Source organism: Mytilus galloprovincialis, chromosome 14 (genome assembly GCF_965363235.1).
Source record: "Mytilus galloprovincialis chromosome 14, xbMytGall1.hap1.1, whole genome shotgun sequence".
Classification (NCBI taxonomy): domain Eukaryota; kingdom Metazoa; phylum Mollusca; class Bivalvia; order Mytilida; family Mytilidae; genus Mytilus; species Mytilus galloprovincialis.
Window position 1 is genome coordinate 52,522,522 of NC_134851.1, and position 17,785 is coordinate 52,540,306.

Sequence of the window (17,785 nt, forward strand, 5' to 3'; positions counted from 1 at the left end):
GAAACAAGAATCAGAGGTTGACTAGGTGGAGTTTATTGTTACAGGAATATGATGTAATTGTAAAACACATTAAGGGTAAAGATAGTGTAATAGCAGATGCTTTATCTAGAGCTTATTAAAACACTTTGTATATACTATGTATTTTTGTTCATATTATTCATGATAAGTTTTTGTTACACTAAAACTTCTTTTAAGGGGGGAGGTGTTATGATATTGTAATTATTGTATTTATTTATGTTGGCCTAATTTGTGTTGTATGGCCTGATAGTTGTTTACAGAATAATCTTAGAACTGTGCAGTTTAGAAATCACTGGAACAATTACAGAATGATTGGAACTTTCCAGAATGATCCTAATAAAAGATGCGTTATATAAACGTCTACATTTTACTAGAAACTTCCATTGTAACTTTCTAGGATGTTCCAGTATAGATTGTTCTAGAATTTTCCTTGACAATTATATATATGCAGACACTAAAGTTAAACGCTCACTCTTACTCTTGGACTTGGACTTAGACATCGATAGACATTAATATTCATAGCATTTGGATTGACACTTTTATTCTACAAACAACATCATACTGGATTGTGACCGTAATATTCAGATTGGATTCCGAAAGATATCCGAATACAGACAAAGATAGAAGATTGGACTCATATTTTGACAGTTAAGTTAACAGTAATATTTGTGTAATACTTCTTTTAAACTTTTGTATAATAAATATTGTTAAATTTTATTATTGATTTGTGTCTTTTGTTGGCTACAATTTAAAGGCGATTTCTGGCCGTAACAGGTAATCAGCAAGTTTTGTCTATTATTTTTTTAACCGTTATAAAATCTGAAATGAAAACATATCTTCAGAAGATGAGCTCTACCAATTCTCCATATATGTCAAAAATGTAAGGCAAATTCTTATAGGAGTTATTGCCTATAAATGATAAATTTTACTATTTTTTTTATTTTTGCCTTTTATCATTAAAACTATGATAATGAGAGAAAATTAAATCACAAAAATGATCAGCAAGGCAAGATCTATTAATAAGCCTAAAAAACTAAACAGAATTAAAGATCAGTAATACAAGATCAGCAAAATAGAGATTTTTGTAATGACGTTGATAACGTAAAATGTTATTTTCGCGACGTCAAACTATGACATATCGGGAAAAGATGCATTTTCGACTGATTTTTATCATTCAAACAGATTTAATTTGAAAACGAGTGCATAGACCCCTATTTTTTAAAACGGCAATTTGTTTCAATTTGCAAGGAGATTATGTGACCCAAATTTTACAAAACTGTAAATAGCGCATTTTTTTTAATTTTGATAAACATGCAGCAAAAAATGACGTTTTTTCCTCTATTCATGAACATTTGATAAATATGAGTTATTTCTGAATAAAAAATGCATTTTTTTAATGATACTTATAAAAAACAGAAATAACCGATTCTTTAACAAAAAACAATTTGTGTTTATCTTTTAAAACAAAAAAGTTATATCTTTCTTTCGAAAAAGAAAATACGGACACAAAATGTCGACCTTATTTTACTCAAAAAGTAGCACATGACGGTATATTTTTTTATTACATATTTGATTTAATCAGGTAAAAAAAAACCTATATGCAAATTTCCATCTACTTGTAAATACAGGTTCAAAACTGTATCGTATGCCCTTAACATGTCTTAGTCAATCCATCACACTGGTACTGGAACAAATATTTTCATCTGCAAGACTGTAATTTGCAATGTTGCAAATCTGACTGTCCCCAATAATAGTTTACAACAGATAGAACCGATGAGTACTTGATTAGTTTACCCAGTAGACATCCCTACTATAGCAGTGTGTGAAATTGTAAAAAAAGTTCATTGTGTATATGCATCTGACAGGTTTTAAATGGCCTTAAACCTCAGTTTTGGAGTCATTGATTTTGAAATAATCTAAATATTGAAACTGCTTAAACATTTTAATTTTTAATGTCAATTGGTGTTATATACAATACGGTAACTGTTTTGCAGGACAATTGTGCAACTGATCCAAACTCTGGACAGGAGGATAATGACAATGATGGAATGGGTGATGCATGTGATTATGACGATGATAATGATGTAATCGGTGATTTAGATGTAAGTCTTATCGTGATGATGATGATGATGATGATAATGATGTTATAGCTATTTGGTTGTAAGTCTTATTGTGATTATGATGATGATAATGATGTAATCGGTGATTTAGATGTAAGTGTTATCGTGATTATGATGATGATAATGATGTAATCGGTGATTTAGATGCAAGTCTTATTCTGATCATAATGATGTTAATAATGATGTCATCGGTGATTATGATGATGATTATGATGTAATCGGTGATTATGATGATGATAATGATGTAATCGGTGATTATGATGATGATAATGATGTAATCGGTGATTATGATGATGATTATGATGATGATAATGATGTAATCAGTGATTTAGATGTAAATGTTATTGTGATGATGATGAAGATAAAGATGCAATCAGTGATTTAGATGTACCGGTAAGTGTTATCGTGATTATGATGATGATAATGATGTAATTGGTTATTTAGATGTAAGTGTTATCGTAATTAGGGTCCCGCCAAAGGCGGTCCCCTATAGTGATCAGTCTGTCCGTCCGTCCGTAACACTTTGTGTCCGCTCCATATCTAGAGAACCATTATGATTTCATACTTTATACTTTACATGTTTATTAACCACCACCAGAGGGTGTGTCATGATGTATGTACAACTTCCTAGGTCAAAGGTCAAGGTCAAAAAACTTTGGTTTCAGTTGACAACCCTGTGTCCTGTGGTGAAGATCGTGTCCGCTCTATATCTTGAGAACCGTTATGATTTCAAAGTTTATACTTGACATGTATATGAACCAACACCAGAGGGTGTGTCATAATTTATGAACGACTGCCTAGGGCATAGTTCAAGGTCAAAAACTTTGGTTTCAGTTGACAACCCCATGTCCTATGGTAAAGATTGTATCCGCTCTATATCTTGAGAACCGTTATCATTTCAAAGTTTATACTTGACATGTTTATAAACCAACACCAAAGGGTGTGTCATAATTTATTTACAATTTCATAGGTCAAAGGTCAAGGTCAAAAACTTTGATTTCAGTTGACAAACCCATGTCCTATGGTAAAGATACAATTTTTTAATGCACATTATTCACAGCGGGGCCCACAGAGATGGCTCCCATCTCAATGATATCTAGTTATGATGATTATAATGATGTTATAGGTGATTTGGATGTAATTTTTATTTGTTTAAACAGGTTTTTTCATATTAAAATACAAATTAGGAAATGAAGAATGTACTTAATTTTTTGGTGTCAATGCATTTAACTTTATACATGTATTAGAAAACTGTCTAAAAATGATCAAAACTTTTAAATCAACAAAACATGTCAATTGATTGAAACCAAAATTGCTTCCTTGGCCCTTAACAAAATTTTCAAATTATTTGCATATAATTTTGAAGACTAAATTTTCGGTGATCAGCAGTCAAAATAAAAGCTACAAAAATATGTATGACTGAAATCATTAAGTTACTCCTCATCATATTTGCTGCTCTTAAATGCATGAGGATTTAATAAACAGTGACACACAGTTTTTCATTTAGGAAGGTAAAATGTGGAATGTTTCCATACAGTACTGTTATTTGTGTAATACTGATTTCTCATTTGTTACATTATTCAAAATTCTGGCAAACAATTTTAAATATCAAGAAACAGCTGACAGCATCATAATTACTTCAATAGATTTTTTTCAGATTTTCTTCTTAATGAAGAAAGGTGTTGCTGATTGAGTTAACTAATGTTTCCATTTGTCAAATTGTCCTAATAGACCAAAGGATTTAAAACAATATTAGTTACATTCTTCAACAAGAAGCATAACCGATAGAATGAAGTAACTAAGCCACCAAAGGCCATTGTATGATGCAATATTAAGCAATTTAATTGAATAATGGCCTTATTTATCTGAAAAACAGGCAGGCAAATATGGAGACAGCTGCTAACAACAACCACTGACATTGGACAGATGATCAGTCAAACAAATCTTTCATTTCAGTAATTCATTCCTTTCTCAGTAAGGAACTAACATTCTGCTTTATTTACGATTAAAACACTTGATGATAGTATAGTTTATTGATAATGTTTCAGAATAACTGTGTGTTAGTGAGTAACATTGTGCAGGCTGATTCAGTATAGTTTATTGATAATGTTTCAGGATAACTGTGTGTTTGTGAGTAACATTGTGCAGGCTGATTCAGTATAGTTTATTGATAATGCTTCAGGATAAATGTGTGTTTGTGAGTAACATTGTGCAGACTTATTCCGTATAGTTTATTGATAATGTTTCAGGATGACTGTGTAATTGTGAGTAACATTGTGCAGACTGATTCCGTATAGTTTATTGATGTTTCAGGCTAACTGTGTGTTTGTGAGTAACATTGTGCAGGCTGGTTCCGTATAGTTTATTGATGTTTCAGGATAACTGTGTGTTTGTGAGTTACATTGTGCACATGAGACTTATTCCGTATAGTTTATTGATAATGTTTCAGGATAACTGTGTGTTTGTGAGTAACATTGTGCAGACTGATTCTGTATAGTTTATTGATGTTTCAGGATAACTGTGTGTTTGTGAGTAACATTGTGCAGACTGATTCCGATGGAGATGGCGTAGGTGATGTCTGTGATAACTGTGTAATTGATGCCAACACCGACCAAACTGATTGGGACGGAGACGGAATTGGTGACGTATGTGATTCGGATCCAGACGGAGATGGTATCGCTTCAGGCTCTGATAATTGTCCATTTGTTTACAATTTAGGTAAATATAAAGGATTAAGGATGGTAGATTGTTATTGATTGTTTTGATTGTCAGCTTACCTTGTCACGTGGTAGGTAAGCCTTGAGTAAATGAAAACAATAGATTTCGGCAAACAAGTCAGCATATGGAATACCATTAAAATTGGTGGATTTAAAATTTTAAAAAAAATAATTAAATGCAAAAAATAGTTATTGTTTACAAAAATTATTAATAAGTAGTCAATATATATTAGTGTTGAAAATAAAACAAATATAGTCAAAATGGCACTTTACTTGACTGCTTAGAAAAACAATGTGTCGAAAGTTAACAGATCATAATTAATCCTAATAAAAACAAGAACATTCACCCAGGCCTCATAGAAATATAGCCACAATATTTTGAACTTTTCTGAACTCTGTGTTTACACCTAAATTTCAATATGGCAGAACAATAGCTGTGAACAGGCTGGTCCTACTTTTTTAGTTCTGATTGTGGAACCTACTCAGTACTGTACATATTTTCGTGAAGCCGTATGCAAATGCCACCTGAAGACCATTACTAAACAAAATTAACCCTGATTTTAAAGAAAATATTGCAAATATAAAAAGGAGTAGTCAATTTTAAAGGAACAGTATAATTTATTTGAGCTCTGCATGTGGTTTCTAGTTGTAATAAGAAAGGGATTTATATTCTGCTTTTCACTTAAAAAAAATTGCAAATGAAAATAGGCCAATATAACCTATAACCTATAAATATGAATTTACAGCAAACTGAACTTCTGTATCTCTTTTCAATCAACAGTTATAAGAAATTTAATGAATCACTTTTTTTCACAGTTTCCCCATGCTATTATCATCCTGAAAAATATAATTTTTAGATGTCTTTTTTTACACTTAAGGCAGGATTTGGTGATTAATAACAACTGTCAAAAATCAACATATATTTTATCATTAAATTCATCGTGTTTGAGATTATTAAAAGAAAAAGAACTTGATGTGAAGAAAACAAAATGTTGAAATTTTAAATAAAATATTATAAGATAGCTGCTTTTAGAAATGAAAAAGAAAAAAGCATTTGGGTGGGTCACCATACTTTTCTTAAGCATAATAATTAATTCACTTCTGTTCTCGTATTATAAACAACAAAATTATTTATTTTGTTAAAAATATTTCCTTTCTCCATTTATACAGTTTACCTTACTACAAAATTATTTTCATTTACCTGAAGTGTGTACATTATTCAATTTGTGGCATTTTGTTCAAGGTTATGGTTATTTTTCTTTAATTGTTTAACAACTAACCCCTAATTTTTTATTGATTTTGTATTTACATTGTGTCATAGATAAAATTTATTCGTTCAGTTTAGATTCACTTGTGTTAATATTGTCCTTTGATTGAGTTAAGCCATTCAATTGATATTGCATAGTTCGTCTTTCTATGTTGTGATGTTACACTATTGTTTCAGATAAGGGTGCAGGTTGGTACCTATTAAAATGTTTATACCAGCTGTACTCGTTTGCACCTGTCATAAGTCAGGAATCTGATGTTCAGTATTTGTCTCCAGCAACATAGTGAATTTGTTATTTTGCTGGTTAAAGAGTGATATTTAATATATAAAAGAATCAAATAAATACTATTATTGTATAGCAATATAATATTTCCCACAGAAAGTAACCAAAAGTTAGCGTGCAATAAATTCTAATATTGCACTAGTGCAATAAATCTTCAAAATTGATGACGTCATCAACGACAAAATCTTAGTTTAAACCAATTTTTACTTTTAAATATTATATTGCTATACAATAAAAGGGTTATTGCATGAATATTGGGGAATATTGTCCCTCGTAGAACATATATTGCACTCGCAAACTCGTGCAATATAAAATTCTACTCGGAACAATATTCCCCAATATTCATGCAATAACCCTATAATATTCCAGTTAACAGGCTATTGTTTCTACTTGGAATTATTTTTTAATTATGGAATTTGCATTATTTATTTTGCTAAAAAATTTCAATAAATTCCATGTTTGATGTGTATAATAATATTTGCGCGGTGCATAACACTTTCCATACAAAGTATTTTGTATAAATAGTGTTGTGCGCCGCACAGTACATTCTATTGAAAATGTGCTATCTTCTTTGTAATAGAAATCCTTATGCAATTTTTATGTAACAACTTTTTTTATTGGCTAAAAGTTGCTGTCAAATCCACAGTTGACCAGAACCCCAAGAATTTATGTTTTGTTAAAATCAAGCTGAGTTTAATTTTGGACCCTTTGGACCTTAACGTAGACCAATTTGAAAACAGGACCAAAATTAAGAATCTGAATACACGGTTAGATTTGGCATATCAAAGATTCTCAATAATTCATTTTTTGATGAAATCAAGCAAAGTTTAATTTTGGAACCTTTTTGCCCCTAATTCGTTGGGACCAAAACTCTCAAAATCAATCCAAACCTTCCTTTTGTGGTCATAAACCTTGTGTTAAAATTTCATAGATTTCTATTAACTTATTCTAAAGTTATTGTGCAAAAACTAAGATAAATGCTTGTTTGGGCCCTTTTTGGCCCCTTATTCCTAAACTGTTGAGACTAAAACTCCCAAAATTAATTCCAACCTTCCTTTTGTGGTCATAGACCTTATGTTAAAATTTCATAGATTTCTGTTTACTTATACTAAAGTTATTGTGCGAAAACCAAGAAAAATGCTTGTTTGGGCCCTTTTTGGCCCCTTATTCCTAAACTGTTGGGACCAAAACACCCGAAATCAATCCCAACCTTCATAAACCTTGTGTTTAAATTTCAAAGATTTCTATTAATTTTTACTAAAGTAAGAGTGCGAAAACCAAATGTCTTCGGACAACGACGACGACGACGACAACGACGACGACGTCAACGTGATACCAATAAACGACCAAATTTTTTTCAATTTTTGCGGTCGTATAAAAATTGGTGAGCCTCTTTTGATTTACTGCACCTTAAATATCTATTTTTCTAATTATTCCCAATATTTGCTGTTATTCTGAAAACTATAGGAGCCAGGTTATAAGTATCAACTGCAAATGATATACATGGCAAGATCCATCTACTCTGACATTTATGCCAACCTATTCTGAAGTAATTGCCACCAATATATAGATTTTTGTCGAGCCTGTGACCTTAGTTGCAGAAAGCTCGACATAGGGATAGTGATCCAACGGCGGCGTTAACAAACTTCTTAAAAGCTTTATATTTTAGAAAGTGGAAGACCTGTATGTTTCATACTTTGTATATAGATGTCTTATGTTACGAACTTTCCGTCAGTCATATGTCCATTGTCCTTGACCTCATTTTCATGGTTCAGTGACCACTTGATAAAAAAGTTAAGATTTTGTGTAATGTTAATTTCTCTGTCTTATTATGAGTAATAGGATAACTATATTTGGTATGTGCGTACCTTGCAAGATCCTTATGCCTGTCAGACAGTTTCACTTGACTTCAACCTCATTTCATGGATCAGTGAACAAGGTTAAGTTTTGGTGGTCAAGTCCATATCTCAGATACTATAAGCAAAAGGTCTTATGTTGGTGTATTTAAGGATTGTAAGGTGTGCAAGTGTCACATGATCTTGACCTTATTTTAATGGTTCAGTGGTTATAGTTAAGTTTTTGTGTTTTGGTCTGTTTTTCTTATACTGTGTGCAATAGGTCTACTATATTTGGTGTATCGAATTATTGTAAGGTGTACATGTCCAACTGACAGGTGTCATCTGAAATTGACCTCATTTTCATGGTTCAGTGGTCAACTATATTTGATGTAGGGACATATTTTATGATGTACATGTCAGTCTTGCAGGTTTTATTTTACCTTGACCTTGTTTTCACGGATTATATCTCAGTGTTTATTTTTGGGTTTTGGTGTGTTTTTCTTAAAATTAGGCAATAGGTCAACTATATGTGTTGTATGGAAGGATTTTAAGCTGTATATGTCTGTTTGGCAGGTATCATCTGACCTTGACCTCATTTGAGTTCATTGGTCAATGTTAAGTTTTCATGGTAAAGTTTGTTTCTTAGATAATATGAGCAATATGTCAACTATATTTAATGCTTAAATTGATTGTAAGGTATACATGTCTGCCTGGCATGGTTCATCTGACCTTGACCTCATTTTCATGGTTCATTGGTCAATGTTTAGTTTTCTTAGTTAGGTCTGTTTCTTATAAAATATAAGGAATAGGTCAACTATATTTGGTGTATTGAATGATTGTAAGGTTTACACGTATTTCTTTTTTTTTTGTTTATCTGCCCCTTACCTCATTTTCTAGGATTATTTTTAAGTTTTTGTGAAAGTTGAAGTAAAGCTTTATGTTTAGGACTACTAATATATTAATATAATATTAATGATAAGTAAAGAAGGCGAGACATTTCAGCGTGTGCACTCTTGTTACTGTTATTAAGCAATTTCTACTGTTATCTTAAACGCTATAGGTTACAATACACCATTAGATTTTATGGGCGCAGCCATTTTATGAGCATAACATGGTATTCAGAATTAAGAGTATGGCTAATCCTGATTGGTCGATATGTGCGCCCGTTATTTTTTATTATTAGAGACTTCGTGCACTCTGCTTTATGCAAAAGGCAAAATAAAAATTATTCCGTAGCCCTAAAGGCACTGAGATGACTTTTCAACGCTTGGACAAGACACGTATTTTTAAGGGCAAAATTGATAGGCATGGGAGATAAGTACAAAATACGCTAAGAAAAGCAACGCGAACCTATATTTTTTGGACCAAAAAATACTGTCCTAATAACTTTTCTTTGATTCTAGCAAGGTTTCGTTAAGAAAATCAACTTTCTAAAGTCTGTATCTCGAAAAAGGCTACCATTGTCGCCTATGGGGAAATTAATTGTTTATTTCAATCTATAGCAGCTAGGTTAAACATTTTAATGCAGCGCATGTGTTTTCATTGCCCTGCTCTTGTTACATCATCCAATCTTCAGTCAGGGAGAGCTGAATTATAATTGAAGTCTTAAGTTCAAGGTCTTCTGATAGCTTTCTAGGAATAATAATAGATTTTTTAGCTTATCATTAATGTTGTGACATATTTGAATGATTGTTAACAATTTTGTTTATAGATCAAGCTAATGCAGATGGTGACTTGGTAGGGGATGTTTGTGACAATTGTCCCTACGTCACTAACAGTGCACAGACAGATACCAATGAAAATGGTATTGGTGATAGCTGTGAACTCCAAGACAGGTTATTTATTTATCAACTTTTTTTCTCTCTTTGATATCTTTAATTGTAGTATTTAAAATACAGTTTCATATTGTATTGATATTACATGATTTTGCAATATGGTGTAGATCAAATTGAGTTAACTATGTAAAGCACAATATTGTCCTATGAAATATTGTCCCCCAAGACAAAATTGCATGGTTTTATATCCTGAAAATTTGTCTCCATCTATGCAATAATGTCCAGAGAAGGATAATTTAAGATAGATAATTTAGCTTATCTGCAATATATTCCATCTTCATGACTAATTTAACATGTACTGTGTTACAACTGTAGATTCTAATGACATGAAAAGGTAAAACTAGGCCACCAAAAACTGAGTGGTTTAGAGCGTCTGACACAGTGCAGACGATGTTGTCTCGATATCTCTATAGCATGAGTTCAAATCCTGACTAGGGAAGAACAATTAAAACTTTGCTTCCGCAATTTTGCAGATTTAACATTGTTGTGATGATATTTAGAGTAATTGTATGTATGTGTATATATATATATATATATGTTACAGTAAATAGGTGAAATTAGGAATTACACGTAATTACTAAACACTTCAGTAAATACCTGTAATTACTAGCCAATTTAGTAATTACATGTATTTACTAGTTGTTTCAGTGATTACTGGTAATCACTGATATTTTTTGAAGAAATGTTTTGCAATAGCTCATAAACTTGGTATATATGATATTGATAGCCAATATTCCAACAGACATAAAATGTATGATATTAAAACAAAATTGTATGAAATTGAAAAACAAGAATGGGTTGAAAAATTGTATCAAGATAGAAATGAACCAAATGGTAACAAGTTACGTACTTATAGACTTTATAAAAATGTATTAGAAACAAGTTCATATCTCAAAAATGTAAATGATAGACAACATAGACGTATTTTATCTAATTTTAGAAGTGGGTCTCTACCTTTAGCTATAGAGACAGGTCGTTACACCAAGCCAAAAACTCTTCTTAATGACAGAAAATGTAAATATTGTACAGTTGATTGTGTAGAAGACGAAAAACATTTTTTAATGCATTGTGAATTTTATTCAGATCTGCGATATGGTCTATTTTTAAAAGCAAGTGCTATTAACCCAATTTTTTACGATTTTAATCATGACGACAAATTTATTTTTCTGATGTCACATGACTGTATACAACCCTTTTTAGCAAAATCCTTATATTTTATGTTTAATCGCAGAAAATATTGTGTATAACAGGTTGTTTTTTTTTTTGTTATTTTAATGTAATTTAAAAGGTTATTTTTATTCATTTGTAATGAATGTTAGAATAAGTTTTAAAGCAAAAGTGTCTCATAAGTCAGTCATGGCTGGATACCGATATTTTAACTTCGATTTAAATTTTTATTTGTATTTTTATACTAATATTATGATGTATGATATTGTTCTGTATTGGTATGTGACACTATAATAAAATATTCTGTCTGTCTGTCTGTCTTTAAAGTTAAAAACATAATTCAAGATACCAAATAAGAAAGTAAAAGGGTAGGGATTTTAAGGGCGCTAACTTAAGGATGTAGGAATATAATGCACATCCAAAGTGCATACTCTTTAGTGTTTGTGAATTGAAACTGGAAAATGGTTGTTTAATAGGTTTTGAAACTCCGCAAATATATGTATGCAAGACAATGACATCTATCCAAAATCAAATTAAAATCTCTATCATGCACTGTGGTTCAAAACTTTAAAAAAAAACTTTCTCCAAATATCCTGGATTTCTACCAAACTTGGACAGAAACTAAATGTTAAATCATGGCCACAAGTTAATTGTTTTCCTGTTTAGTATTAAATTTATATTAAGATCCATTTTGTTACATCTTGTGATCAATTTTATTTGGCAATCGCCAATGGCAGTCGGCAGGGTTAAAGAACATCAGTTGTTCGACCTGTTAGTCAAATGCGTCTTGTTTAAATATACCTTTTTCACTTTTTTGGTATTTTGGAAAATGTTGTTTGTGCTGTATTTAGACCCTTCTACAACGAAATTTGTTTTACATGCACACGTATAAAAATTGCGGATTTTATCCAACGCAATCATAAGTTTGCACGTAGTTTTCAATTTAAGCTCGTTTATATATACAACTCGTCTAAACATCGACCCGACAATGTTAGATCTGTAAATTTGCTTTCGCAAATATTTGGTTCTTCCCTCACCGGGATTCGAACCCATGCTACTGTGATATCGTGACACCAAATCGCCTGCACTGCAGCCGTCCCGCTAGACCACACGACCACCTGGGCTCTCAAAAAAGAGCTTTCGCTGGCCGTGTGTTACCTTTCCTCGTCAGTTTTAATCTAGCGGCGTACTACAGTACATGATATAAGGCATGAAGATGTTATTGTTACAGATCAGCTAAATTATCTATAGTAAAGGATCCTACAAATTAATGTAATATACAGTCACAGAAAATAATTATATTTATAAGTACGTCTGAGTCAGTGACAACCCTACAACAGATGTATCCATCGGATGTACACAACCATGTATCACCATCATTGATGGCGATCCGATGGATACATCTGTTGTAGAGTTGTCACTGACTCAGACGTACTTATATATATATATATTCTGTTGTGTACTAAATTATTCTTTATCTTTCCTGTATCTTTTCTCATCTTTAACATTACGACCATCAGGTTCTAAAGTGTGGAGCTGGTGTATCTAAAAGTATAAAGTTATACCACTTACTCAAATACCAAAAACAGAGAGCAGAATAAAAAAGGAAAAAACCAATTTTCCTCTTTTTTCACTCTAATTTCTGACAAGTGCAATTAGAGGCAAAAATAGGACCAGAACGTAATAAATTTATTCTATAACCAATGTATTTGAGTAAAAATCATGAAAAACAAAGACAATTCTGTTATATTAGTATTTATTTGATACATTTCAAAATAAATTTATACTGAATTCTACACTTTACTGTCCATTTTCATTTAACTCTCCGTAAATGATGCAACTTAGAATAAATTTATTCTAAATGCATGGTGCTTTCTGTATTTAATCATTTATAAAATAAATTTATTATAAAGAGCCTTGATATTATTATCAGTTAGAGAAAATCATAGAATAAATTTATTCTACATTTAATGTCATTTATGATTATAACAATATTTAAAATAAATTTATTTTGAAAGTCCAGTAATCTGTATGGCGAGGCTGTGATACAGAATAAATTTATTTCACATTTAATGTCATTTATGATTATAATAATATATAAAATAAATTTATTTTGAAAGTAATGTAATCTGTATGGTGAGGTTGAGACACAGAATAAATTTATTCTATGTTCAATGTGATTTTTGTCTTGTATAATAATATATAAAATAAATTTATTCTGAAAGTACAGTTATCATATTAAGGAGGCGACACAGAATAAATTTATTCTACATTCAATGTGGATTAAAAGTATTATGATATATAAAATAAATGTATTTTGATAGTACAGTAATTATGTTAAGGTTGAGACACAGAATAAATTTATTCTGGTTATAAAAATATGTAAAATTTGTTTAGGAAAAAATATACTGATCTGTATGATTACATTAGGCTACATAGAATAATTTTATTTTAAACCAGCAGTGTTTTTGATAATATTTGATATGTTCAAATAATAAATTTACCTTGACAATACATTTAGGTCATAAAAAATGTGTTCCTATAAAATTTTCCATCTTTCATGTCTATTTAATGACATATAACATTCATAAAAATGTATATTATTCACTGGGGTAAAGCTGATGACCGTAACTGCATTCACGGTCATCCCAAGATGTCGGATGAAAAATTAGGTCAGTTTCTGTATTGTCTGTTAAAGTGTTTCTATATCATTTTCTTTACAAATCATACATTGAAACGATGTAAATTTATAAAAGAATCACTCGGAAATCACCAATTACTTCTGAGAAATGTGCATGAAACGGGAAATTCGATTTGAAAAAATCGCCAAGATGACCGTAAATCACAATCGAGATGACCGTAACAGAATCAGCGATTCATAACAAGGCTGACCGTAACTGCTTTTAAGATTACCGTAATTTGTAAATGATGACCGTAACTTTTAAAGGATGACCCTCAATTCTAAGAATTATCCGTATTTATATAACTATCTTTTTGTATCAAATGATTAATCGTGTTGGTATACACATATTAATATGAAAGTTTTATCCTATAGGTAGAAGAAAATAAGACGTGCTTCAAATGCAAAGATTACCATATGTATCTTTTTTACAGTAGAGGGTTCAATTTTTAAAATGAATTTGTCAAAAGACATGCGGTGCAAAGCCTTCAACTGCTCGACAAAAGATTTTTTTTTGTTTCTGGGATTCCTTTTAATGACATATAATAAATACACATTTTTAAAAATGCCAAAAAATTGCATGTACACCCATTGATATTATATCGTCTTTCATTTTGTCGTGCAAATAAAATAACAGAAATATTTTGAAAATATCATTCGAATAAACTAGTGAAGGTGAGCTCCAGCAAAGTAGATCCTTAAAATAGTATTGTACGAAAAGCGTATCACAAGGCGGAACGTTGTCAATTTATATATATACAGAAATGTTATTCATACAGTCGGGATTCTACTTCTTCAAAATTATCTCCTCATTACGCCAGTTCATGCTCACAGTCGTAGAAATGGAAGCCATTGTAGGGATGACGCTCTGCCAATTTTTCTCTTGAAAACTGATAAATTTATCCACATAGCACCATTACGATCGATTGTTATATGTCAGTTATATTTTAAAATATAAATGTATCTACTAGCTAATGAGCATTAGTTAATGATCTTGTCTGCATTGATTCAACTTAAAAATATTGTCTGTTTGGATGTCAGATGGAATGTTTGAAAATTTTTAAGCATTTAAAAAAAATCTAATTAAATATTTCGTGGAAGGGCAGACTAAACATTTTCAGTGGTTGAAGATTATAAACCCTAGTTATCACACACACATTTTCATCATCCAAATTAAAAGACTGTCGTCAAGTACTTTTAGAAAAAATAGCTATTCGAACACACCTACTCTGTTTTTGTGATTCATTAGATAGGTATCTCGATTGACCCATATATTTCATCTTTTCGTACTGTCATTTTTTTACGTTATAAAGTCAACCTGTAGCTTTGATATATAATAATGATAGAATCTGAAGCGAGATGCTACATAAAATACTCTTGCTTTGTACGTTTTAAAGACAAAATGTACACCCCAAACATGCCCTAACATAAAAAGGTGCACTCGATTTTTCTCTTTTCGATACAATCGTTACCTGTTTTGGGGAATTTTTTCTTGATTCACATAATGGAAGGGCAGACACGAAAATCTCTGAACTAAAAGATTGATATGTTCTCCGTCCGTGATAAAAAAAAATCGGAGGTTATGCATTTTCTACATCCAACTTATAGATATTATATATAAAAAAGAAGATGTGGTATTATTGCCAATGAGACAGCTATCCAGAAAAGACCAAAATGACACAAACATTAACAACCATAGGTAACCGTAAGGCCTTCAACAATGAGCAAAGCCCATACCGCATAGTCAGCTATAAAAGGCCCCGATAAGAACCATGTCGTCGACTTGATATCTTATTGTTTTGCATTACTATGTAATAGATACATTGAAAACTTATGCAAATGGTGTTTTTAAAATAAGAAAATTGTCGTTTTATTTGTTTCTATTAACTTTTTAAAATTTTGTAACTATATCAAACATTACAGTTAACTTTTATCGCTTTCTCGATAAACACAGAGCTTCGATTCTTTTGTTCTATTTCAAAAGTGTTTCCGCCTGCATATATCAAGACAAATTAAGATTTTAATCTGCTTCCTCTGGACCCATACACATGGGCTCGATTACCAAATATTCGTATGTATAATTAATGTTTTTAATGCTCCATTTATTGGCATTATGTTTTTCTGGTCTGTGCGTACGTTCGTCCGTTCGTCTGTTTGTTTGTCCGTTTGTCCAGCTTCAAGTTAAATAAAATTGAAACTTAGTACACGTTTTCCCTATGGAATGATCTTTTTAATTCTAATGCCAAATTACAGTTTTATCCCATTTTCATAGTCCACTAAACATAGAAAATGATAGTGTAGATGAGGCATCCGTGTACTAGGGACACATTCATGTTTCTTCAAATTTTCGTCGTATCGCTGTAAATTTGTATTAAAATTTTAACGTCGATATCAATAAATATTTCATTGTTTACGAGAAATATGCAATTTACTATCATTGTTATAAATCCTAAATCTGGCCAATTATATTAGTTTAAAAAAAGAAATTTATGAAACATATTTATATCCGCTAACCGGGCCCCTATTGAGATCGACAAACTCAACAAAAAAGCTTTGAATACAATACGGATATTTCTTAGAATTGATGGTCATCCTATAAAAGTTACGGTCGTCCTATATAAATTACAGTCAGTCTTTACAAATTACGGTCATCCTTTACAAGTTACGGTCATCTTTTTACCAATCACGGTCATCCTTGTTTTATGTTACGGTCATCTTGAAAATATTTTGATTATGATTTACGGTCATCTTAACGATTTTTTCAAATCGAATTTCCCGTTTCATGCACATTTCTCGGAAGTAATTAGTGATTTTCGAGTGTTTCTTTTATAAATTTACATCGTTTCAATGTATGATTTGTAAAGAAAATGATATAGAAACACTTTAACAGACAATACAGAAACTGACCTAATTTTTCATCCGACATCTTGGGATGACCGTGAATGCAGTTACGGTCATCAGCTTTACCCCAGTGATTATTTGAAGTTGCGATCTGACTGTTTTTAAACCCAACTTAAGACAATACTTATATCTGCTATCAACAATGAAAAAGGACACTCCCTTGAAATATGAAAATATCAATTTCTTTAGCTGATTTTGTTATATGGGATTGAAAAGAATTACTGTGCAGCAATTTAAAAAAACAAAATATCAACATATAAATGTAAATAAACAGATAAGAAATAGTAAAAGTTCAACAGGTTTTTCTAAAATTGAAAATAAATCTGTTTTTTAAAACATGTCTCTCTCTGTAGATGTACGTGCTATGAATTGTTCTTTTTCTTGCTTCTGGATAGGCCTGATCTGAAAGAAGTAACGACAAATTCAAAACAATTTCAAACATTTTTAGTTATCATACCAAAATTTATTATATTTGATGAAGAAACTGTCTGTCTTTCTTTTAATTATGATGTCTATTTTGTTTATATAATACTATTCACTCTCTTAATTGTCATTAATAACAGTCTTGCTCCGTGTTGAAGTCCGTACTTTGACCTATGATGATTTACTTTTATAAATTGTGACTTGGATGGAGAGTTGTCTCATTGGCACCCATACCACATCTTCTTATATATATATATTGCCTCTGGATACAGCAAGATAAAGATGGCTATGCTATGCGTTTGAACAGCAATTGTTGAATTTTTATACAATAAAGGGATTAACGTACAGTAACTCATTAAACTTTTACAATTTAAAAGTCAACACTCTATCAAATTAAAAACTCATTATTACATACCTAATCTCCATCTTCAGAAACACTGTATAAGTCAGGACTGAATAACAATCTAATCTTTTTTGCTGGTGTTTCATAACCTTTTTTCTCACTCTACAAGAAATATTTGAAGTTAAAATGCAGG

The 17,785-nt window shown here is 31.1% G+C and overlaps 1 protein-coding gene across 2 annotated transcripts in view; it reads left to right on the top strand.

Annotated features, from left to right (window-relative positions):
- LOC143059422 (uncharacterized) overlaps positions 1-17,785 on the top strand; it is a 374,671-nt gene that overhangs the window by 258,892 nt on the left and 97,994 nt on the right. For both annotated transcript variants that reach the window (XM_076232911.1, XM_076232912.1), the window contains exons 50-52: positions 2,013-2,120; positions 4,652-4,856; positions 9,955-10,078. In XM_076232911.1, coding sequence (XP_076089026.1) covers positions 2,013-2,120; positions 4,652-4,856; positions 9,955-10,078 — 437 coding nt within the window. The remainder of the gene's footprint in view (positions 1-2,012; positions 2,121-4,651; positions 4,857-9,954; positions 10,079-17,785) is intronic.